Source organism: Sparus aurata, chromosome 6 (genome assembly GCF_900880675.1).
Source record: "Sparus aurata chromosome 6, fSpaAur1.1, whole genome shotgun sequence".
In the NCBI taxonomy this organism is placed as follows: Eukaryota; Metazoa; Chordata; class Actinopteri; order Spariformes; family Sparidae; genus Sparus; species Sparus aurata.
Window position 1 is genome coordinate 12639726 of NC_044192.1, and position 24525 is coordinate 12664250.

At 40.0% G+C, this 24525-nt stretch overlaps 2 protein-coding genes across 2 annotated transcripts in view; one reads left to right on the plus strand and one right to left on the minus strand.

Moving 5' to 3' along the window:
- Positions 1-12665, minus strand: rab22a (RAB22A, member RAS oncogene family). Its single transcript, XM_030419053.1, has 7 exons — positions 12195-12665; positions 10822-10901; positions 9365-9446; positions 5448-5519; positions 5232-5338; positions 4608-4717; positions 1-3847 (listed from the first exon to the last, which is right to left on the minus strand). Exons 1-7 carry the CDS (start codon positions 12228-12230, stop codon positions 3750-3752), a joined length of 585 nt encoding a protein of 194 aa, XP_030274913.1. The 5' UTR covers positions 12231-12665; the 3' UTR covers positions 1-3749.
- Positions 12550-24525, plus strand: part of ppp4r1l (protein phosphatase 4, regulatory subunit 1-like) — a 17674-nt gene continuing 5698 nt past the window's right edge. The window contains exons 1-13 of the mRNA XM_030419051.1: positions 12550-12810; positions 14498-14542; positions 15066-15195; positions 16949-17055; positions 17258-17400; positions 17589-17735; positions 18249-18356; positions 19605-19670; positions 19919-20077; positions 21576-21700; positions 22206-22723; positions 22808-23166; positions 24371-24457. Of these exons, the coding sequence (XP_030274911.1) occupies positions 12804-12810; positions 14498-14542; positions 15066-15195; positions 16949-17055; positions 17258-17400; positions 17589-17735; positions 18249-18356; positions 19605-19670; positions 19919-20077; positions 21576-21700; positions 22206-22723; positions 22808-23166; positions 24371-24457 (2001 nt within the window). The 5' untranslated portion in view covers positions 12550-12803. The remainder of the gene's footprint in view (positions 12811-14497; positions 14543-15065; positions 15196-16948; positions 17056-17257; positions 17401-17588; positions 17736-18248; positions 18357-19604; positions 19671-19918; positions 20078-21575; positions 21701-22205; positions 22724-22807; positions 23167-24370; positions 24458-24525) is intronic.

A 24525-nucleotide genomic window follows, 5' to 3' on the forward strand; every position in this document is an offset into this window, starting at 1 on the left:
ATATTTTGTCAATCTTTTATTAGTAAACAAATTGACAATTCCCTTTTTTTTTTACACATTTGGAAATACACTGCAAACAAGTGTTTTCAGGCATTTGTTACAATCAATATGAAACATAGTAAAAAGCTAAATATGGTAACTACAATGTTGATGGAATTACTGCAAATGGTGTACAAGTCTATTGCGGTCACACAACTGGCTTAGAATAGAATATAGATATTGATTTGTGTGCAATTTGATGGTATATATCTACACTGAAAAATATACATAATATAGATTAATCACATTCCCAGGGCCAGCCCAAGACTATTGATATTTTTCAATGCAAAACTGGCATACAAACTCTATCCATGCCAACGGTTTTCAAATGAGGGAAATAAAACAAAACGTGTCATCATCAAACTTCAAATATTGTTAAGCATTTATGTGAATAGCACTTTAAATCACCATATTACACAGACAATAAAAAAAAAAAAGGTTAATTATGCGTGGTGTAGTAAAATGGCGACATTATTTGGCACCACGTTCTTCGCCGCAATAAGAGCCGAGCAAACGGTCAAAACCTGAAATAACACCAAGAAGGGACATTAGGACGTCTGATGCCTCTACTAGGATGTTATTTCACAGAGTTAATAACAGACAGCAGACAGTGTGTTAGTTAGTAATAAAGGCCAAATAATACAAAAGGTAAAAGTGCAGCTTTTCAGAGTACCAGAGTGAGTCCCTTTTTGATATAATTGCTGAAGCCGCGTTAAATACGAGCTAGAGTTAGCGTTTTTCAAAGAGAGCAGCGTGAATCACAATCCATCTCAAGTTTAAGTTTTGACCTAGAATGCCACTCTGGTTTTTATTGGATTCGGTTCGCCTTATCCGGCTGCTCATTTGATCAAATACACATGAGCAGAACTGTCATCAAATCAGCACGAAACGAGGTCAATACGAACCATCATCTGCTGGAGACCGAAGGGGAATGAGATCACAGTTTTGTACGAGTGCGTGCTCTGCTGTCACTCTGTAACTGCTTTCTCAGATTTGGTCACATTTTACCTTTGTCATATTAACACTTATTGCACTCTCAAGAAACATCCTGAAGAAATAGGCAGCACTGCTTAGCACACATCTCATCAAAAACAGATAGCATTTCCGATGCTTAAGGGTAAATAAAGTGACAGAAAAAGCACACGGCCCAAATGTATCTAACTCAGCCCACATCTGTATTTTTTGGCAAGTTTGCAAAGAAGTTTTGGGGCTACAGGACTCAAGAGACACAGACAAGCATGAAATTACACAGAATTAATAAGTCTGTGGGGCTCATGAGTCAACTGCTACTAAAATCCAATTAGGTTGATATAAGAGGTAAATAAAACCACTGTAAAAGCAGGACTTTCATGAATGTCAAAGGAAGACGGAGCACAGTAAAAGCTGTGGTATAGAAAGCTGTGGTATACTGCGCCATATTTGTTTAAAACAAATTGAAAGCTGGACCTACAGCAAGTGCCTGGAATTTAGAGGAACTAAGGTAAAAAAAATGTTGGGAGAAAGGAAAATCAGAAAGCAGACCTTGGAGCAAAGCACATACAGTAATTCAGAGCAGAATGGAGACTACGGTTCATCAAGGGGTCAGCATGTCGACACAGTGCCACGTCTGATTCTGCACCTTTGACGTTCTGCAACGGGAAAAAAAAATCTTATGCTCTAAAATCTGAGCTTACTCTGAACGACGTCTAGTTTCCAGACCTAGCTGTTTTCATCGCAGGCCAGGTAGTAAAACAACATTGCGTGTGTGTGTGAGCCAGCGCTGATTATGTGAAAGAAAAGGAAAGAGGAAAAATGTTTATGGGACAATTAAAGAATTTGGCAAGACCTCCCAAATATCAGCCTCTCCTCCATAAAGTAGCATTACAGAAGATTAGAGAATTATAAAGCTGAAGTAATAATGTGAGACAACTGTGCAGTATACTGTGTGCACTGTGGGCAACTTCATATTCAGGATTCAGTTAATACTTTCTCAGTAATTACAACGGACGACGTAGAACGTGGGGCAGCTGGGAGTTTTACCATATTATGATAAACTCGTTGACTCAGCATTTTCAGCCCTGATTAAGGCACCATCATTGGAAGATGTGGACTGTACAGTTGTTCTCATCACAGAGACGAGGTTTTACAACAGTTTGTTATCACTCTCAGGTGTAAGCGATGTTTAAATTATCCCAACAAACAAGGTAGAGAATTAAAGGAATAGTTTTTTTTGGGATATACTGTATACTTTCACTCATGACTGTCGTCCATTAAAGGACAAGGTCACCCATAAATGAAGATTCTGTCATAATCTATCGACTCCCATGCCGATAGAAAGTCAGGTGAAGTTTAAAAAGTCCACAAAACATTTCTGGAGCTTCACAGCAAAACAGTGTTGCAGCATTCTCCTAAATAAATTAAGTAGGTTGGGAAATGGCACTGCCGTAATCCAAGTCTTCGGAAGTCTCCAGTCTGAGGGAGGTGTGTGAGGTTGACCACGCAACAAGCGTGTGAATAACGTCTTTTCAAATCACGTCCGGATCTTGGGGCCTCTAGAGCTGTATGGAGTCATTTTAAGTGTTTTTCAGTTGTTTTTGTTTTTTCACTTTCAAAACAAGTCCCCATTTACTTCAGTTTTTTTAGGAGAATGCTGCAAATCTGTTTTTGCTGTGAGGCTCCAGAAATGTCATGTAGACTAAAAAACGTTCGTTTAAAATAACTGAATTTTTTTTTTTTTTTCGCCAAACAGCAAAGACATTAATTAATGTTAATTAGTGAAATCTAACCCGCTGCCAGTTCTAATGGTATCGCTATCCTCATCTCGACCTCGGCAACAATGCAAATAAGCACATTTCCTAAAATGTCCAAATACTCCTTTGATGTAAAAGGAAGTAGGCTCCCACACACCTTTCATTTCTGCATGTTTACCGTGTGATTGCAATTAACATCAAAACACCCACTGGGTGTCTTGCCTCAAAAAAACATCTTGATGAAAACAGCAATCACACAATAAAATGTAAATTTAGTAAGCACAGTCCTTCTGGCTAGACTGTGAATTACCGACTTTTTAAATATCCTTCCAAAAAGCAGAAACTGAAAATTAAGAGAATGAGCGTTTGATACCATAACTACCATAATTTCCTTCATGAAATGTTATGACAAATAAGTGATTACACACATTGACAGTATAAATGGATCCTTCATAAAAAGTTGATAATGTTTGAGGAGAGATCTCCCAAACAAACAAAAAGGCAATAACTTAAGTACTATCAAAATAAATTTGGTGAGATTTACCATTTTCAGTCCATGTTTTGGTTGAAAGATAATAGATTTGTGTACAAACGACTTCTGAAACCATGAATCTGTAGCTGTTCAGTTCCTCTGATGAACCTCTGGCTATAATACACCAAACAGAGGTTGATGTCCATAATAGAAGCAAGCAAATGACATGAATAGGGGATCTTCACTTACACATCAATGTACTCATGCAGGCATTTCTGTCAAAGCTCAGCAAACTTGAAGTATTACTCCTGTCAGCAATTCTAAGACGATATGATGATTTGCTGTTGTAGAAAACGATTTGCTACGGCCGTCAGTTCTGCAACGCTGCGGCCCGGTATCACTGATAGAATGGTGTTTTTCTGTGGAGTCTGTACGCTAAAGCAGGCCGGGGACACAGAGGGTGAGCAAAGGTCAGGTCACGGGTCATGTGGGGACAGTCACCGGCATCATCAGCAGCACGTCCTGCGAGACTCTGAGGCCTGCCGTCCCAGTTTGAAACCTTTTCCTGAAGTCGCTCCTGCTGCGTCTACAATGGGGATGCGCTTACCTTTAAAAGACACACAGGTTACCAGAAGTCAGCTTTCATTTCATTAACTCTGACAGCGACAGAACAGTAAAAGACACAAGTAATATGATCATGACAAACTTTTTGTGAGCTTCAATTAACACTTGGACTTTAAAGTTACATTTTTATTACAGTAAAGTATGTTGACTCTCTTGTATAATACCTGCAAAACTACTTTAAAGATTAGAATATACAAGGATATATTACTATACATACTGTGGAAACCCACCTATGTCCTACAAACATGATTAAATGATACAATACATCCAGCATTGGCTGTGATTCAAGTTTTCAGTTTATCAAAAAGACGTGTGCACGCTTCGTCTCTGCGCCTGTATGAACACACCACATACACACAGCTATTGAGTAGATCTCTTTTTATCTCTAGCCTATTGGTTGCCATTTAGAATTGAATCAGCTGCTTCCTCTCTGCAAATTTATCTCGAACGTAAGTGTCAAGACGACCTGATTAAGTGGATTCTGTTTTACTCCCACAGACATTATCTTCAACTTATTCCTACCAAGCTCGTCGCTGTCAGAGGTCTGATCCAAACACAGAGACTAATAACACTCTGGAAATATTTGGAAACGGTTCCTCTAACAGACAACTTTGTTGCTTTTAAGCACAAAGGGAGACAAGATTACTATCTTAATGCTGCACAAAGCTTAATTTGCCACATCTTAATGGGAACCTGAGGGTGTAAAGGCGAATGGCAATGAATGCTCAAGAAAACACACTCACTTATCTCTATAAACACCTCGTTGATGTTAATGGCATTCTTGGCACTGGTTTCTACAAAGATGGCATGGATGGAGTCAGCGTAGTCCTTGGCATCCTTCTCTGGCACTTCCCTGTAAATACAAGAGGTATGTCAAAATTATTATGATGTCGCAATATGCAAACAGAGTCTACAATTTCACGCATTAACTGATAACTATCAAATGCAGCTCTGAAGCTGTTATAAGGGAAGATTTCACAAATGTATGGACGATTTTGCTACCGAAAGTGTAAGTGTATCCGAGTCTGGGAGATTTTTCAATTTTGTACAGAGTAACAACAATATATCTTTAGCTACTCCTCAGCTATGTCAATATGAAAGACCATTTAATCCACCGGTTTGCTGCTAGAAATGTAATCAGTGTGGGAGCCAATATTCCTCCTCAGTGAGCTGAATGCACTTAAGCTCCTCACACAATAAATTACAATTATTGTTCCAAGCCAAACATCAAATATCACTCCGATGCTAAAAGGTCATAATATTACCTTACAAGAACTTTTTCTATCCATCTGCACCAGACATCTAAAATCCCATTATTAACATCAGCATTGTTCACACATGCAGTTTTATCTCTAACTCAGGTTCACCTGGCGTCTGACAGGTCACATTTGTTGCCAGCAATGGCGACCACGATGTTCGGAGGACCGTGCTGTCGCAGCTCCTTCACCCAGTTCTTCAGTGTTTGGAAGGATTCCTGATGATGAAGGGTAAGGACATGCTATTCTGCAGACAAACTCATATCTCCCGTGAAAGTTTAAAGGATAAGAGCCACATTTAGTTGGATTAGGAGAAAAAGTAAATACCTCTTTAGTGATGTCATAAACAATGATGGCCGCAGCTGAACCTCTGTAGTACATTGGTGCTAGAGCACGAAACTGTGGGAAAACAGAAAAGGTAAGCAATGAAGATGCTGTTGGACAGGGAGGAGGCCTCTGAATGACCTTCACCTCAGCCTAAACTAGAATGTATGATATACTGGCATCATTAAGTTCGAATACAGCTATGAAACCCTGCGAAACAGAACATGATGATCAAAGTAAAGACCAAGAATTTGAACGGTCTTCTTCAGAGACGATAAATCCCGGCTCATCTTTGAAGACTGTTTACCTTGATTTCCCTCCAATTTCGCATATTTGGAGATGAAAAGAGCACTAAAAATATCATTGCTGTATAATTGTACAATTATGCATTTTCACACCACATAAAGATCAAGAAACAGTGTCTCGGCTTTACATGAACTAAAGCTAATCTGTTACACAGGCACACAGCGGTTATATCACTGTGAGCTTCATTAGGCTCAATAATACAGACTGTTACAAACAGACAGAGTTTAAAATGAGCAAAAATACACCATATTACTAAACCAAAGGCCCAGTGTTATGAGCCTACAAGCCAAGTGGCTTTATCTAAAATAGAAGTATGGCAAGTCTTTCCACCAGTACCTCACACATGTGGTAGCCATTAAGAGAAAGATGAGCAGAATGTGTCAAAGGCTGTTAGCGTTTTGATATTTATGGAAGACTATACATTTGATCTTCACCCAACAGATCTCGGAGTCCTGCTTAATCAAAACAACATGTGCATTTCTAAATCCCAGAGAGCTGACTGGGAGGCTGGGGGGGGGGGGGGGGGGGGGGGGTTCTTCTTTTTGCCAGGTTCTGGTATTTTTCTGGTAAAATACTTTCCAATGCTCACTGAAACCAGCCCTCCAACAATTAGCCTGCTGTCATTATGCTGCTATTTTAAAAACACATTGTTTTTCAGCCATGTTAGTGGCATTGATGAAACACCTCAGTGGCTATTGTGTTGGAATGCCAAGAAATGTGTAACATATAGCCTGTGTGAGGAAATCAGAATAGGAAAATCAGTTTCATCTTTTACAAAACAGGCTCTCCCACAGGGACAAGTTTTTCTCAGCAACTACTGAATGGATTTTCTTTTAATTTGGTTCTGATAATTATGTTCCCCTTAAGGCCATCATCAGGTTTTCTTTTTAATTTGACTTCTCTAGTACTGAGGCTTGTGACCAATTATTTGCAAAGCTTCTACAGGAAACCACTTCTAATACGCTAAACTAATATGCAAAAAATTATGAATGTCCCTTTCAACTTCGACTAATCTAAGAGTAAAAAAAAAAAAAACAACCTTTGAGTACAACTGAGCACACTTTAACCTATGGGTTAAACATAGTCTGAAAAATACTGTGTACATTACAACTTGGATGCAAAAGCTAATCAGCATTATTAAGATTAGGAACGAATGCTCATATTTTTTTTTTACAGCAAAACTGACAATCATAATAAGTTTAATCAACGATTTTTTCCAGGAGCAAATTAAATCAACTTGTTGTAGATCCCTAGTAGAACTTACACCTGGCTGGCTGTTCATCACATCCGACCGCAACTGAAAGCACCTCAACATAAAAGTGTATTATGAATCAATTTAACTCACCAAACTATTAGTTCTTGATCTCGGTTCAGTTGCAATGTGAGCAGTAGCCTCTTGTTTGGAAAACAAACCTACAGTAAATCTAAGGATATGAAGGTTAAAAACTGGTTATATTCCCTCTTCAAACCTCTGCCTCCTTTTATGCCCTCTTGCAATTCACACTGGACCGGGCCTTTTAACAGTCTCATGAAACCATGTGTCACGTATTAACTAATGGTATTTATTTTAAAAGAAACAACCCGTGTCAGAAAACGACCTTCACTTGGAATGACCCTGCCTTCCCGCCAATTTTATTTTCCTTTACAATACGATGGAATAAACTATCCATCTTGGAGTGACACTGTTACCTCAGGAAAGCACACATTCCACATAATTATAGTTGTTACTGGCCCCAAGTCCGCCAACGGGAATCCAACTTGGGATATTTGGCAGAGGCACTGAGGAGAGTGCTGTCTGTTTCATTGGCTAGTGTTCGGCCGCACCACCACTAGTCCTGTGTGGTCTATCTGTGCCTTAACCCAAAGAGCAATCACAGCGAGGCCAGACGTCTGGCCACACAGCAGCCCAGAAAACAGCCCCAGTGATGCCCTGCGAGTGCAGATTAATTGCTGAAACCACAAGCTAGGTGCATAATGAAAGGAACCCTCCTTTTCCTTTTGGATGCAGGGTTCCTCTTGCTTGTTTTGAGAGGGAACAGTCAAACGGGGAGGCCTCAATGGGCTGTTGACAGCTGGGCTCAGATGTAAGGCCTCATCTGGTCTCGAGGTATGGATTGTGGAAATCACACAGCTTTCCTTTTCACTCTACTCCCTCCTTCCATGTGCATTGGCGGGCTTTGTGTTCCCCTTTCTGAACTCAACAGATTTTGAGCGGCCAAAGCCCCGCAGAAGTTAGAAAACAAGCCATGAAAGGGCTTCAAAATACCACAGCAGCTTTGTATGAAAACACAGACACATTCAAAACCTACCAGAGGAATGTTGTTACTTTTTCCTCGCAAATATGTGAACCTCTTGGGAAAGCGAGAGACCACATGGGAGTGAAAACGTGGATTTGTGGGATGCGTAAAGGCAGAGAAAATGGAAAAGAATATAAAAGAAAAATAGAATATTGCCAAGAGAAGAAATGAAAAGAAATATTCCACAGAATGAAACACAAAGGGGGGGTGAAAGAGGACACGTTGAGTTGCAGCGACTCTTAGATAAGACACAGTAGCAGCACACGCCGGTGGGCTGAGACAGCTTGGGTTTCATCCTCTCAATCTTATCTTAAACGGGGCTGCATTGATGTCCCCTCGGGGCAGTGAAGAAGCCAAGGCCCCCGGGGGTGAGGAGGATAAAAGACCGGCAGCATCTTATCTCACCTCTCTGGAGAGGACAGCAGCGGGGATCAGACACTACGACAACAGGGGATTGTGCTCGTGGAAAAGAGAAGGGCAGAAAAGGGGAAGCGATGTGGAAAGCTCATGCGGAGAAATGCTGGATGCAGGGTGTGAGTCAAAAGAGAAAGTAGTTCCTTACGCTACAAGGCTCGAATGCAAAAACTGAATCCGGTTTCTTTTCTCGCATATCATCTGTATCAGTTTCAGTCTTAAACTTTGTGTGGGTGTTTAGGAATTGCAAGTAGTCTCTCTGGACACACAGGGGTGTGGATTGCATAAGAAGCGGCATCAGGACATGATAGATATCAACAAACAAAACATTTCAGACATGCATGCAACAGGAAATACCACAAAAGGAAAGCAATGACACTCCTTTATCTGTGTCTCAAAATGTATGAATGCAATAAGGAAGGAGGAGTGAGAGGCAGGACAAAGATTAGAGGTGACCGAAAGGACGAATCCTGACGGACGTGCTGATTGTTTTTACCAAACTAAACAGACGCCACTCACCGATCTAAAGAATGTAAATCCGTTACACCGCACACATCACTTAAACTATGGAAAAGGGGAGTCCTAAGAGCACTAAAATAAGGAGGTTATTGTGAGGGAGGTAAAACTCCACCTAGAGAAGGTCAATATTGCCCCCTATCAGGAGTAAGGGATAACTGCACCCTTCACTTTCCCCCCGGGCTCATTCAGGGAGTGGTACATGCACGTGTGGGGAGCTCTCTCACTTCCTCAACGGCCACATGGGAAGATTTAGATGATTTTTGAATATGCAAAGTCAAACTGGTGAGCTTTGCCGTCGCGGTCTGTCCCCTCAAAGCCAAAACACACATGAATCGATCCGAAAAAATAAAAGGCAAGGCCAAACCCTCGGCGGATGTTACTGACCCGCTCCTGTCCTGCCGTGTCCCAGATCAGGAACTTGTGCAGCTCGTTTTGGTATTGCACTGTCTTAGTCATGAAGGATGCTCTGGTGAAGAGAAAAGGTTGCATGATTAATAAACTAAGATACATTACAAAAATATTACTTTTTATTTTTTTTCAAAATATAGACAAATAATAGTACTGAACTAAAGATTACCATTTTTATCTCAACTCATACCGTGAGAAAACACTCATGTTCATTTAAAATCTCAGAAGTTTGAAGATTTCTCACATTTCCAGCTTCAGACAACAATAATGTCCCACATGTAAAACATTTCAAAAGACATCAATTTGATTCTGAACATATTGTTGAGGCATTTTCAACATCTGGTTTAGATTATAAAAAGCATTCCGACTTTGTATACACCTGCCAATAATCTACAGATAAATCACCATTGAGAAATAAATTTTTCACTGTAATAGCAAAGCTGTTTGTGATTCACTTCTGACATGTCCGGCATTTTCACTGTAATATCTTTTTTCTTTTTTTTTCCCATTGGTCGACACACTGGCACAGATCTATCTGGGATAAGCTAACACTGGTTAATAATATTGGCAATGCTGATATGTATTGATCGGGCTCTAGAATGACCGTAATCTACTACTGATCACATTGTCTATAAAATGTCGAACGTGATGACAGATTCCTCTCACAAGTCACAAAGTGTTGTCTTAAATGTGTTTATTTGTGTTGACCCACAGCCCTAATTAATACTTTAATGAAATGACTGCTAACTGTTATTCTGACTAACCTGTCAATTATTGTCTGAATTAATCAATTCAATGATTGATCTGTAGAGTGTCAGCTATGGGACGACACGAAAATTTAAAGTCACAATTATTCTAGTCAAAATAATTACAAATCAAGATATTGTCCCAAGTATCATCTAAATATGGCTTAAAATTCTTTAAATGGTTCAAAAACCATATAAAATCATCTTGAATTATGTTAAGAAACAAACTTTTTTATCTCGATTTGTGATTAAATCTTATATCGTCCCATCCCTAAGTGTCAGAGTGCAGTCACAGTAAAAGACACATGCCTGTCGCAGTTCCCCAAAGCCCAACAGGATGTATTGAAATTGCTTTGTTTTGTAAAATTAACAGTCCAAATCCCAAAGATATTCAGTTTATCATCATAAAGAAAAACTTAACAACTCGTCACATGTGAGAAGCTGGAACCAGAGAACATTTGGGATTTTTGCTTGAAAAAGTGATTTAAAGAATTAATTAAGTATCCAAATTGTTGCTGAACAATTGCTTTTAAAAAATCTACCAGCTGTAATTGGAATGAATTAACTCATAAAGTAACTGACAGAAACTACCTGACGACATGAGTATGTCCTAAAACAAGCCTAAACACAAACCACTGAAACAGGTAATAAACACGAGTGCTACTGTGGGCGACAGCCGGGACTTACCCAATTGTTGGGTTGATGTTTGGGTCAAAGCTGTCCTCCACAAATCTCCAAACAATACTCGACTTCCCAACACCAGTGTCCTGCAGAGACAAAATAAAGAGGATACTTTCCAAACACGGCCAGAAACAACTCCTAGATGTATACACAATAAACTATAAAAACAAACTCTCTGGCGACATGCCCATCTTCCTTCCTGTTTGTGCCCGTTACTCTGTGATAGTTAAAACGTGACCAGATCAGCTTACAGTATAAGTGTAATATAAGAAGTGGGAACGATTCTGCAGGGATGTATTAGTGAGACATTGGTCGGGGAAATTATAGCTTTTGCTGTTTTTGTAAGCAGTCTAGACAGGGATGAATATTGTTCCTGTGACGAATTCATGAAAATAGTGACTGCAGTCATTTTATTTGGGAATGTTACATAAGGATTAGGGCTTGAAACTAGGGATGGGATCGTAAAAGATGTTATCGCAGATCGCAAATATAAAACCTCACCATAAGTTAACCGTGGTGAAACTTCTTTATTGGGATAGTTGTGAATCGGGTGACTATCTTTACATGTCTGATTTATTTTAAATTGTCTAAGCCTGTAATCATGGCTTATAACATTTTATCCCCCACAGAAACAAGTTAAATGGGATGTGTGTAAATGTCATATTAATATAACTCATCCATTATTATGATTTATGATTACTTATTTAAGATTATTTGATTGTTTTCACACACAACAATGTATGGTTAAAGGGAATCCAGTATGTTTTAGCGTGATTTTAGCTTTCATTTGAAAGTTTTCAGAATATTTTGATGATTATTGGGATTGGGATATGTAATGTTTTCCAATCTCTGAAATGTTTGATGAATAATTTTAGTTTGTAAAATGTCAAATATAGGGAAAAATGCCCATCACTCAATGCTAGTGGCCTCAGATGACAACTTTTAATGCCTTAAATTATACAAATCTGCAAATCCTAAGATCTGAACACCAGGAACAAGGTAATGTTTGGCATTCTGACAATTAATCGATTATCAGTATTGTAGATTCACTTTGTATTGATCAGCTAAACGATTAATCGTATTAGTAAATGATAAAGAGGAACTTCAGGATTATGCTCATAGGATACTGGTAGAAGAACTATAAACTGTTGTAACATTGATTTTAGACATGCAGAAATGTTGCTCCAAGCACAATAATGACAGCAGGTGTATTTAAGATAACATGTATGTGTTGTCACCAACCTGATCACAGGTATCAACACATTTAACTCATGTCAACACATCTGTGCATCAGTATGCTGAGGTCAGATGGAGGGTTGGTGTGGCTCAGCTACAGACTACAAACATGCATGTCCAGATAGACATCAACGATGACTTACCCCCAGGAGACAAACTTTTAACTCTCTAAGCGCCATATCGATCCCCCCTCTCTCTCTCTCTCACTCTCTTTCAAAATGAGTTTGTGGTGATGATCATTGACAGTTTCCTCCTCTGGCTGCCTCTTTATCTTGAATATTCTTCAGGTGGTCTTGTGTTTACAAGCGACTTCACATCACCGTGGTCCACAGCTGCCAAATACACATCTCAGGTCGGGTTACAACTCTCGCTGTTAGCGTTAAAACGCCCGGTAGTCCGTCGTATTTGCCATATTGTGGTTATTGTAAACAGCTAGCTAGCTAACCGTGAAGCTACCGAGTCGCTCAGTCTCCATCTTGAACTACGGCGAGCGGTCACGTGACTGTTTTCGGCTCTTTTTTGTTTGGAGGTACACAAAGCCCACAGGCTGTATTTATGCGCAGTTATGTCGAGTTGTAGCCAAGCTGGGAGACGGTCATCGGTTTGAGCTAGTTGTTTAAAATCTCTACCGGTGATTACTGGCATCAGGAAGTACTTTCAGGAAGTAGTTTGCTGCGTTGTTTGAGTGACAGCTGTGCGGTGGTGACAGCCCACACGGGACGGCAGCCCGCAGAGCCGAGCCGATACTCAAGATGGCAGGTAATGGCACTTTTAAAACAGTGTTTCCTCTTGTACTTTGACGCTGTGTTTGCGCTTATAAAGCGGCGTCGTGGCATTTCCTAATACATAATATAGCGGCTCCCATTGTGCTACATTTATTGTATTCCCAGGCTAAGTCAAGTCAAGCGAAAGGGCTGGACAAGCCATGTTAGCAAACTTAGCACTACTAGCAAGCAAGCTAGCTTACGAAAGCCACTGCTCAGGGGTATCGAAATGTGTGACTTTGGGGGCTGAATTTAAGCGTATAAGTACTCCGTACGTGTAGATGGGTTTCTAACTCACCACTCTTTTCTGTAGTTTGACCATATCGCATGTTTAAAGCCGCGTTTATTATCGAAGTGTTGTCATAGCAGAGGCTAGCGAGTTGACCTAGCTAACGTTAGCCGAGTCGCTAAAGTCATTTTCAGCCATAAGCTGACCAAATCCTCCTTTATACCATAACAAAGGGGAGATGTTGTTCTTTGCCCACATGCTTTTGGGACTGTTGTTTAACCAGTCGTGTGGTTATTTACTTCACATACTAAACACCGCATTTAATGTGTCTTTGAGAGGCTGGAGTTGTTTTTATACTGGAGCACATTCTCTTGCCTGCCCAGCTGTAAACACTGGCATTAGCCGTCTCAGCACATGCTGCTCCTTCTTGGACCGCTTTCTGGGCTTTTCTTTTGGCTACCCTGCCCTGGTTTATTGCCCTATATCCATGGCTGGTGTGTAATGATCGCAAATAAGAGGAAATAAATTGTTCTTGGGCGTAGATATGACCTACTTAATTGATCTTATGTAGGTGAATTGAAGTGTCTTAGTTGCAGAAATGCAAGCACAGATGCATAGTATAGATAAGTAACTTAAAAAGGGAAAGTATAGTACTAAATACCTTATGAGCTTATACTATATTCAAAAAACAACAACACAAGTTAAAGGGAAACAATTGTACTTTATGTTCACCAAACATACATATAAGCCTCAAAGAGTATTGTGACCTAAATGGCTTCAAAAAGTGAGGGAAATTAGATTAAAAGTGTTAATTGCACCTGAGGGAATAAAGTATATTATGTCTGCAAAAAGCATAGAGAAGATGCATGGATAGGGTACCTCCGAACTGAAACCAGGGCTTCCATCAGTTTTTATGACCAATATTTTGACCCATTGCAGGTTTTCTTCAGGTGAATACCACCTTCGTGGAAATTAAAGTTGGTCATACATACACTAAAATTATCAATGACTTTATAAGCATTCAGTCATATTAATGCTGTGGAGTCCAGCTTCAAAATCAGTGATATGCACACAACTCTTTGATTTACACCACCGTATTGAACGGAGAAATCACTTGTAATTTTAAAGCAGATCAAATCAGACAAATAAATGTGGGATCAGGGAAAATGGCACGTTTTATATTTGCTGGTTTGTTTCTTTCTCTTCCTCCTACATGTCACTACACCGATGTTGCCATGTCAGTGGACAAAGTTTCAGTTTTGCAGAGTGATAATTGAGCGAGATCACACAGTGATTTAATGTCCCTTTGTTCCTTCTTCGTACTAGTCTGCCTGTGAACCTGTTAACTCAGTGTTCCTTTGATTTTGTAGGGGGAGTGGTGTATACAGTGATGGTATGTTGATGACATGTTTCCCACCAAGGATTTCCCCCTCTAATTGCCTTTACCTTGCAGGTCTATCTTTATACTTTGAAGATGGCCATGACGATTTGGATGACTGTGAGTACCCCTGGTTTTTAAACATTTAAACAAATACTCGATTTGTGGTTTATAGACACATGTGTAAATTTGTTTTCCTTCCCTCCAGCCGGGAGGTTCATAGAAGTGTCATATTTATGTGGCAACCCCTTTCACCCATGTGAAATTTAAAGCTGTCAACAGTATTTCAAGGTTTTACGCGACGCTATTATTAGCTGTTATACAGACCAACAGCCCCTCTTGTCTGCATTAGCTAGAGTGATGAAACACTGTTTATATCCAACTGCACAGCCAATGTGTATTTGTGGCTGGAACATTAAATGGAACATTCAGTTTGACATGAGCCTTTCTGCTGTATTCACACATTCAGAGTTCTAATTCTTGACATTTGGTCTGACTCAGTGTATTCAACATGGCACTGACTACTGTGGTGCATCTGTTAGTCCTCGTTAAAATGTTTTGTTTTTGTAGCACCAGCTGTGTGTTTCAGAGATGGTTCCAAAAGTTGTGAGACTATAAAATTATTTTTATTTCCATCCCGCAGTTGGGTTCGATGATTATGGTTCAGAGTGCGATGGCATCCGCATCACAGCCTTCCTCGATGCAGGACAAGACAACCTAACTCCTCTTGGGAGGCTAGAGAAGTATGCCTTCAGTGAAAATGTCTTCAACAGGTAAGTGGAGTCCTGTTGTCAGGCTGCTAACACACTGCTCTGAAAAAACAGACAAAATGCTATATATTACACAGACAATGGGATGTTCATGAGTAGTTCATTGGTTGTGAGGTTTCATTGTCAAACTATGTAGTGTGACGTAAACACAGTTGTTTTAAGCGGCATTTAAGCTTGGCCTGTTATGCCATTAGTCCTTTACATCTGCTTACCCGGTTTGACTCGGCACAGCTGGGGTTTTGCATTTCCATCACAACTGGGCTATCTGCTTGAAGGTGTATCTTTAAACAATGATGCGCTCGTTCCATCGCCGGCGTAATGTTTGACAGACTTCATTTATGTATCAGCCATGGAAATTGAGAACCTTGTGAGTTTTCCTTTTGAATTAAGCAGCAAAAAAGTTGTAGCATGGCGCGTTTGAGTCAATTTGCCTTACTTGACATTGCACATCTGTCTATGTGACTATTGTACATGTGCACATTACGTTTATGCTGAAACAATATATTGTGCGGCCCTATATAAAAGATGAAATGATTCAAAATATTGCTGCTGCAGTGACGTTGGGAAGTAAAAGCATTTCTAACAAAGCCTAAATTGTAAAAGTCACAATGTATAGTAACATATTACAAAATAAAAACTATTTCCTACATTGTGGCATTCAGTATACATTAAACCCTTGTGTGCGTGTGTGTGTGTGTGTATATATATGTCTATTCAAGCATAACAACATGTTCTCATGTCGATTTGCGTTGAGAGCACTATAACACTACCAGAGAGTCTTGGCAACAAGGAAGCATCTGCAGCATAGTCGAATTTATCAAGGAAACATCTGGTGAACGACAGGGAGGTGTCATTTCTTTTTATATAAAAGTGATGAGAAGGTGAAGCCACATATTTACATGAACTACTTTTTTAAGGAACTGTCTGTGATAATTTAGCCTTCATCCCAAATCAAGTTAATTCTTTTTGGTCATTTTGATGTTTTTTATGCTATGTAAACAAAACATTTTTTGCACTGTATCAAAAAAAGCTCATATGAAACGGCATAATTTTGGACAATGACTCACTGTTATTGGATGTTCCTTACCTCATATTCCTTTGATAGAATTATGCTGAATAATGATTTTTAAACCCCACAGCAGAATCTAGAATTTAGATGCAAGGTTAAAATACTCCGTTGTCCAATCTAAAGTCATCTCTAGGTCTGTTTTTTCTTAGTCATCTGGACGCCTGTCTTCATTCCTGAGTATCTACTAATCACATACCTGCTTTAACTCGAGAGTGAAGGAATGCCAAAAGACTTAATGTTGAGCCATGGGTCGATGGTGTCTGTCTGAACATGGCATTAGGCTGACAATGCTAGTTTAGATGTAGTGTTCCAACTGCAGACATATTTTGTGCTTTCTTGTGAGAAGTATGGTGTGGTTTTTTTAAGGTGGGACTATTCTTCATAGTAAACAAAAGCATGCCAATGCTTTTTAAAGTCCTTAAGATGGGTTTTAAGAATAGTTTGAACACAATGACTCTGCAAACATGCAATACTGCTCTGTTGTCTGACACATAAACCTGTTTAGTTCCCCTCTTCATTCTTTTAATGCTCAGCTTTGCAGGGTTCAAGCCCTCCTGTCATTTCCAAGTCCGTGTGTGTGTAATGTGCTTGACAGCTCTGTCAGTGCTGCGTGTTACGCTGTGTGCATTCAGCATCTGTAGGTATTGGCAGGCAGTCCACTAACGTGACGCTCCTGTTGCTTTCTAGGCAGATCGTGGCTCGTGGCCTGCTTGATGTGCTTCGAGAGTTCAGTGACAATGAAAATGACTTTATCAGTGTCATGGAGACGGTTGCAAGAATGTCAGAAGATGGAGGTAGATGCATTTTCCTTTTCACCCATTCAGCTGTCTAATCTACAGATAATTCTGCGCTTTCTGAGTGTGGTTTCTTTCTCTCTTTCTTAAAAAGATGTCTTCTGTTAAACACTGTTCAGCTCTTCCAGGATTTAGTCTTTATATGGTTGTAGGCACGTAACATGTTTTTACATTAAATTTATACTTCATTGTTTGTTCTCAGAGCCTACAGTGCGAGCTGAGCTGATGGAGCAGGTGCCCAACATTGCCATGTTCTTACACGAGAGTCGGCCCAACTTCCCAGCAGCTTTCTCAAGATACTTGGTGCCCATTGTAGTCCGATATCTAACTGATCCAAATAACCAGGTATGTTTAAAATTGCTATTGGTCAAGATGGCCATGCAGTACTTTTTGTTTGGTGTTCATCTTCCGGGAGCTCTTTTTCTCAGTTTTTTTTTTCAGGAAATAAGAGATGTGGAAAAATGACTTCACTGGACAGATTCATTGACACCAAAGGTTTTTTTTTAACTTTCCCTGTATTTTCCATTTTCCAGGTGCGGAAGACGAGCCAGGCAGCGCTGCTTGTTCTGTTGGAGCAGGGCCTCATCTCTAAAGCTGATATGGAGACCAAAGTTTGTCCAGTTCTGCTTGAACTCACAGAACCAAGCAGTGATGATGACTACAAAATTGAAGCAGTTGCTGTAAGAAACCTGTCTTATATATTTTTCCAAGCAAAAGATTTAATAAAAATAGTTTTTGAGCTGAAAATCACATGGTACTAGAGAAACTACCTAGTATGATAGTGGGCTTGGTTTTTAAATCAACACGAGCAATGCAGGCAGCGAAGGAAAGTGGGTTTCTTTATTACTTACTGTGATCAGTCTGTGTCTTATCTGATTGAGTTGCCTATTTTTTCTAGAATAAAAATTGGCCTCTACTCTGATCGAACATGTTTGATGCTGGCAAAGACTGTGGAGTCACATTTAATGAGGCATTATTCATCATGTGTTATTGAACTGTCAAACATTTAAAAAAATTTACATTCATTGAAATAATTATTCAAAAATTGTGATCTGCAGTGTCCAAGTTCAAGGTTTAATGTGATTAATATTTATATTCTATTGTATTTATATTGTATCACTTAATAAAATTCAGCATCCTGAAACTTACATTAGCTGCTCCTCTTAAATCTCACCATGTGTCTCCTCTGACAGATCATGTGTAAGGTTGTCACCATGTTGAGTAAAGACACAGTGGAGCATCTATTACTGCCTCGCTTCTGTGACCTGTGTAGCGACGCCAGGCTCTTCCAAGTTCGCAAGGTAACGACCTCCAAACCATTGTCATCTCCTCCAATGTCGAGATACTCTGTGGTTAAGACCTAGTAGATGTTCAGTTTCTGGCTGCATTCACAGCTGGGTAAAGAGGTATTTATGCTGGACTTTAACTGCGTTCCCTCAGGATAAATTCAATAACACTGTGCCTCAGCCTTAATTCTGTTTTGCGCATCACCTGAGCCAAGACCATGCTGTTGTTTTTCTGTGGGGAATGTTAATTCTTGGGCTGTATCTGGTGCCAGTTGGAGAAGGGTATTTAGGTGGTCAAAAATTGTAAATATTTTTTTGAGCTCTTATGTGTTTGTTAGACTTTGTTTTGTCCTTTGTGTAATCTTCTCTGAAGCTTAAGTTTGAAGTTCATGGATTGCTGCTTTAGACCAAAACAAGCATGACAGTCTTTATTTCATACAATGACCAGCAATCAGAATTACAGTATCCAACCTAATGTAATTAACTGAACACTTAGTTACTGGCAGAAGTGTTACTGTTAGTACTGTTTATTATATGAATAAATGGTTGCAGAATGTTATGTTTAGAACAGGAACGTAGGTTTATCACAAGTGTAAAAATATTCTGATATTGATGTATTGGCTGATAAACACATCTTTTGTGTGTGCAATAATCCCATAAATGTGAAAATATCAACTGATAATATCCCTCCAACTAATATATCTATTGTTGGGCTGTAGTTGGAATTGCAACATGAGTTACTGCAATAGGAAATATGATCCAAGGTAATGAATTTATAGTTTATGTAAACCTTGAAACAAGTCTAAAATGTGAGCCATTAACTGATTGAAACCAACAAGGTTTAGTGTGAAGTTTCATATGAAACTCTCTACGGCAGACTTTTTCTTTTTAGATGGAAACTAAATTCACATTTTCATGTAAATACTGCAAGAACAAAATGCAAACCATCCTCAAGACATTACACTAAAACAAATGCACATGGAGCATGTTGCTTAGCGACCATAGCATACTACAGTGAGATAATGTAAAGATCCTTCAGAAATCTGGATCAAGAGTCAATTTAGTAACTTTGAACAGTTTATATATTAATAATGTTATTTTGATTATTATTTTTTCTTTTCATGGTATATGAATTGGCATCATTTTAAGTGGTTTATAAATCTTTAATCTCTTGTCCAGTTTTATGGTTTAAGATGTTATGTAATGCTCTTTGGCACGTAAACTTTGCCTTGTTCATTATTATGTTTGTTTTATGTGTCACAGGTCTGTGCAGCCAATTTCGGAGAGTTTTGTTCCATTGTGGGTCAGGAGGCCACAGAAAAACTACTGGTGAGAAACTTAAGATTTCTTCAAAACTTCAAAAATTCAAAACCATGTTTATGGCTTCATTATGTTACGTGAACATTTAACGTTGGTGTTCCTCAAGAATTTCCTGAGGGAAGTCCTAAAACAATACATCAACTCATCTGTGTGAATTTGCAGTGCAGTTAGAGTGCCGTCATGTGACCTCACTGTATGTTTCTTTGCACCCCAGCTGTTATTGCTGCTATAATGATGTGGTTTTGTTTTGAACATAGATGCCCAAGTTCTTCGATCTGTGCTCAGACAGTCTGTGGGGCATCAGGAAAGCCTGTGCCGAGTGCTTCATGATGGTCTCAAATTCCACCTCTCCGGAGGTGCGACGTGCAAAATTGTCCCCCCTGTTCATCAGCCTCATCAGTGACCAGTCCCGCTGGGTAAGTCCAACACACACACACACACACACACACACACACACACACACACACACACACACACACACACACACACACAGGAAACACTGTAATTCATACGCTTGCTTAAAAATGACAAGTACATTTTTGTGTAACTTCCTCTGTACTATGATGAAAATAGTGCAGGTGTAGATCTAGAACCTAGAAGTATTTTTTCCTCACCACTGTTTGTATCTTCTAGTTCCTGAATTTAAAGCATGTCCTTTATCTTCATTTAGATTACAGTTGTGAACAAAAAGGAGAATCTTCGCTCCAAAACAAGTTTCAAATTTAGTGCGAAAAAAGATCATCAACGGGGCTTGAAGCTTGAAGAGTGTCAGTGTTTATATCTGAAGTCTGCAGACTAAAGTCCAATCTCTACATCTGTGTGGGTCCATGTGACAAACATTTTGCCATCTACCCATGTCCATGAGGGTCCACAGGGAGCTGAAAGTCTATGACCATGTAAACAGTTTGTACTGGAACATGTGTGAGCTTGTCTGTGCATGCAGACACCCATTGCACTATAAAGAGAACTGCTGCTCCACTGTCCGTGTCTGTGTACTATTTTGGATGGTATTCAGCCCTTTAAACGGTGCCTCAATCAAATAATCCTGTTCAGGTTTAGATCTTGAGCAAATGAGGATGAGCTTTAGTGTTATGGAGAGCCTTCCATAAGTGCTGGCTGGTGGCCAAACAGCCTAGTACTCATTTAAATCAAGTCACTCAGATAAGACTTGGGACTGAAAACATGTTCCATGTTTAAATAATCTGGTTGATTTTTGTTGAATAAAAGTGCTTATATGTTTCTGGGAAAAAAAAAAAAATAGATTAACTAACATTGTGGCAAGCCTTATCTTTTTAAACATAAATGATAGATAATAATGTATGGTAATTTCAGAAGAAATTGAACTTTTCTTCCTAGCGTGTTTTCTTACAGTTTGCACCAACATGGCTACTGCTAATGGCCTGGCTACTGTCCAAAGCGTGAATCCCAATTTGACCTAGAATACCTGATCACAGTGCTGCGAAAACACAGAGTTCATCTACCGGATGTATAAATATGTACAAACGTTTTATTACTTACTGATCTAGTAGAAAGACTGCAAGACTGTTTTCACGTTCATTTCTATCACTTGTGAGGTTCATTTTCTTTTGCAGTCTAGAGCTCCATCGTTACCTGGGGATAGCAGCCTGGGAGAACGATCCCTCTTCCTGTTTCGTCATATAAGCTTCCTTTGTGCCGCAATGCAGCCTTAATTTTTGTGAGAAAAGTCAAGCCCAGTGGCAGACAGAATCGCATACTGAAAGCAAGGTTTATAGGGAACCAGTCACCATCACCAATGTGCGGTGGTGTCATTTATATACAGCCATTACACCGTGTAATCAGTATTGCCTCAAAATAGCTGTCTTTTGCTAGTTTAAGAGTGTTAAACTGTTATCATGATGAAACTGAGGAGATTTCCCTCTGCCACACTTTCAGGTGCGACAAGCTGCCTTTCAGTCTTTGGGGCGTTTCATCTCCACCTTTGCCAATCCCTCCAGCACAGGCCTTTACTTCAGAGAGGATGGCACCCTACTAGAGGTCCCCAGGTGTACATTGGACAGGTAAGAAAACCTGACATACATGAGCACTACAACAACTTGCATGTATTTACAGCTTTTGGCTTACTTTGATAAATTATGATTCAGTTTGTTCAACCCCATGTTCTCTTTTTTTTGTTAGCAAATCAACAGATTTTAAATTTTTATTTCATTCAGTGAATATGTATGTTCAATCAGTGACATGCAGTGGAACCACACAAATATGAATTGAACAGTTGAATCCTGGTCATATTTCACTGGGTGTGATCAGGTCAGACCAGTTTTTTCCTCTGACTGCAGAGACGGGGAAATGATAGAGAAAATACTTTTCTATGTTTCATCTTTGATTACTTTTACTTGGAAAGTCATGGTACTTTCATAGAGGTACTTGATAGAGTCTTAAATGTTCTCATTAATGCTTGAATTTACACTAAACGAGGTGTTGAGGCGTGTTTCTTAACAATGGTGAGATTGTTTTGTTTTATATGTAAAGATTACTTTACCTTTTATTTTTTTACTCTCTTCTCAGCGACTGCTCCCTAAACTCTCTGAACTGCTCGAACATTAGCGGCTGCCACACAGACAGAACCCTCGCTCACACGCCTCCCAATCAGGACGGCCGTGCCACACCATCCCCCGAGCATGTATCGACTGCTGACAGCGAGTATATGCACAACTTTGATGACAGCCACACTTCTGTTCCCAGGGGGATGCACGGTGGGTTCTCCCACATGGTCTCAAACAGCAGCACTGGCCCTAAAACTACAAACAACGCTACGAACACAAAAGAAACGGAGCACACAGATGAGAACTTTAACTCTTTCCACTACTGGAGATCTCCTTTACCTGACATCAGCGGGGAGCTGGAGATGCTAAGTTGTCAAAAATCAACGGAGGTGATAGAGAATCAGGAGAACAAAGAGGAGGAGGATGAACCCGGAGATAATTGTCGTGACCCCAAGTCCAGCCCTGGCCAAGCTACCAGCGACCAGATCCAGAAGGTCTTGGACTGTTTGCAACCGCACATGGATGACCCTGATGTGCAAGGTGGGTATACAGAGCCAGAATATGTATGATTTGCTGCAGAATTTTTGAATGTAGACTGAACTGTGTATGTGAATCTACTTTCAGCTCAAGTCCAGGTGTTGTCAGCAGCTCTGAAGGCAGCGCAACTCGACAGCCCGACAGACGATAGCCCGGCTGAACCCCAACCAGAGGAGCAGCCTGAGAGCAATGACAACAATGAAAGCCTGTCAGTGGAGAGCAAATCTGTGGAGGTTCAGTCAGAGACTCAAGAGAGTCCAGAGGAAGAGGAGCAGATGATGGAAACTCCCCCAGCTTTGGAGTCGAGCCCTGTCCAAGAGCAAGGAGACGAGGAGACGCAGACGGAGCCCCTGGAGGACCAGGAGGACCAGGAGGAACAAGAGGAACAGGAGGACCAGGAAGACCAGGAAGACCGGGAAGAGTCTCCTCCTGGATCCCCTGTTCTGGTACAAAACAGATCTTTGCAGTGTGTAAAGTCAGCTGCTGTACGTTACATGTCTGAAGCGTGAACTCAGTAACTACATGTATTTTTTACTTGATGCGAGGGGTTGATGAGAGTAATGCAATAGGTGCCTACAGTTTAGGTTTTGGTTTATAGCTCCAGATCAGATTTCTGTGTGTAACCGTAAAAAATTCAGCTTATCTAATTCTCCTGACTGTGAGGGATTGTTGTGACTTGTTTTGACTTACTGAGTGCTGAAACACATGCAAACAACCGCACAACTATCACCTGATTCTGATTTAGATTGTAATCCCGATTGCTGTGCTGAAATGTGTGAGATCAGCTTTTTTACTGACCGAGCTACAACCATTTCAAACTAGTGTAAGGAGAGAGGACGAGTAGACAAATACAGAAATCTTTCTTGGAAAATGACCAAAGCCTTTCTCATTTGAGCAGATAACTTTTATGTAGGTTTTATTCACTCAGAGTAAGAAGTCAATTTACTTTAGCATACAAACTCATGTTGGGATACACAGAGTTGACTTTGTTCATTCAACTTCCTCCCTCAACATTGTCTTAACGCTCAACCTTCTCCACTGGGATCTGAAACTTTAAGGAGAAATCACAATCGGACCAGTCATAGTTCTTGTCCCATCAGTTTTGATGGTAATTTGATTGTAGTTCTGCTCTCCTGTTGCCGAGCCCTGCCAGCTGTGCCTACACGTACCAAGATGCAGCGCGTGTGTCCTTGTGCATAACTGCCTCTGTACTCATGTTTTGAGATGCCATTTTGCTTGTTGGAAAAATAGCTAGTTTAACAGCAAGAGAACAACTTTTGTGTATGAGCCACAGCGTGCCTGATGAATACCCAGTAGCTAAATCCAAGCTGAAATAAATAGCTTGTTACCAATTACATCACTGGTGTTGGAAGAAAAACAGATTTGGCAGCAGGGGAACTCAGATTTCATGGTCAAAACAGCATGTACTGAGGGTCTTTTTGCTTCAATTGACTACATTTACCATCAACTCTGATTTGACATCCACATGAAACATGTCAAATGTTCTTTTTTAATGCACAGCTATAAATCCAGCTGTAGGCCTTATGCTTCGATGGTCAATTCAGAGAGCGAAGAGAAAGTGTAGCTGTTTCAATGTTTAGTGTGTTTGCCTGTTTCTTAATTGTGCGTGTGCTTTTGTATCGTCCTCAGGAGTCTGAACTAATTGAGAGTGTGGAGGAGGAGGGAAAGGAAGACTCTGCGAATAGCCCAGTGCCTGAGGATAAGCCTAAGATCCAGGTCAGTCAGCACTTCTGTCATACATCCTGGAAGTATTGATCAAAGCCTCACAGATGATATTGATTTAC

Bases quoted from the DNA above. Each gene is read 5' to 3' on its own strand.
- rab22a (XM_030419053.1), bottom strand. From the start codon at position 12,230: ATGGCGCTTAGAGAGTTAAAAGTTTGTCTCCTGGGG. The intron at 5,520-9,364 runs GTCAGTAACATC...GTTTTCCCACAG, and splicing joins ACACGGCAGGACAGGAGCGG to TTTCGTGCTCTAGCACCAAT. The intron at 4,718-5,231 runs GTGAACCTGAGT...TTGTATTTACAG, and splicing joins TGTGACCTGTCAGACGCCAG to GGAAGTGCCAGAGAAGGATG.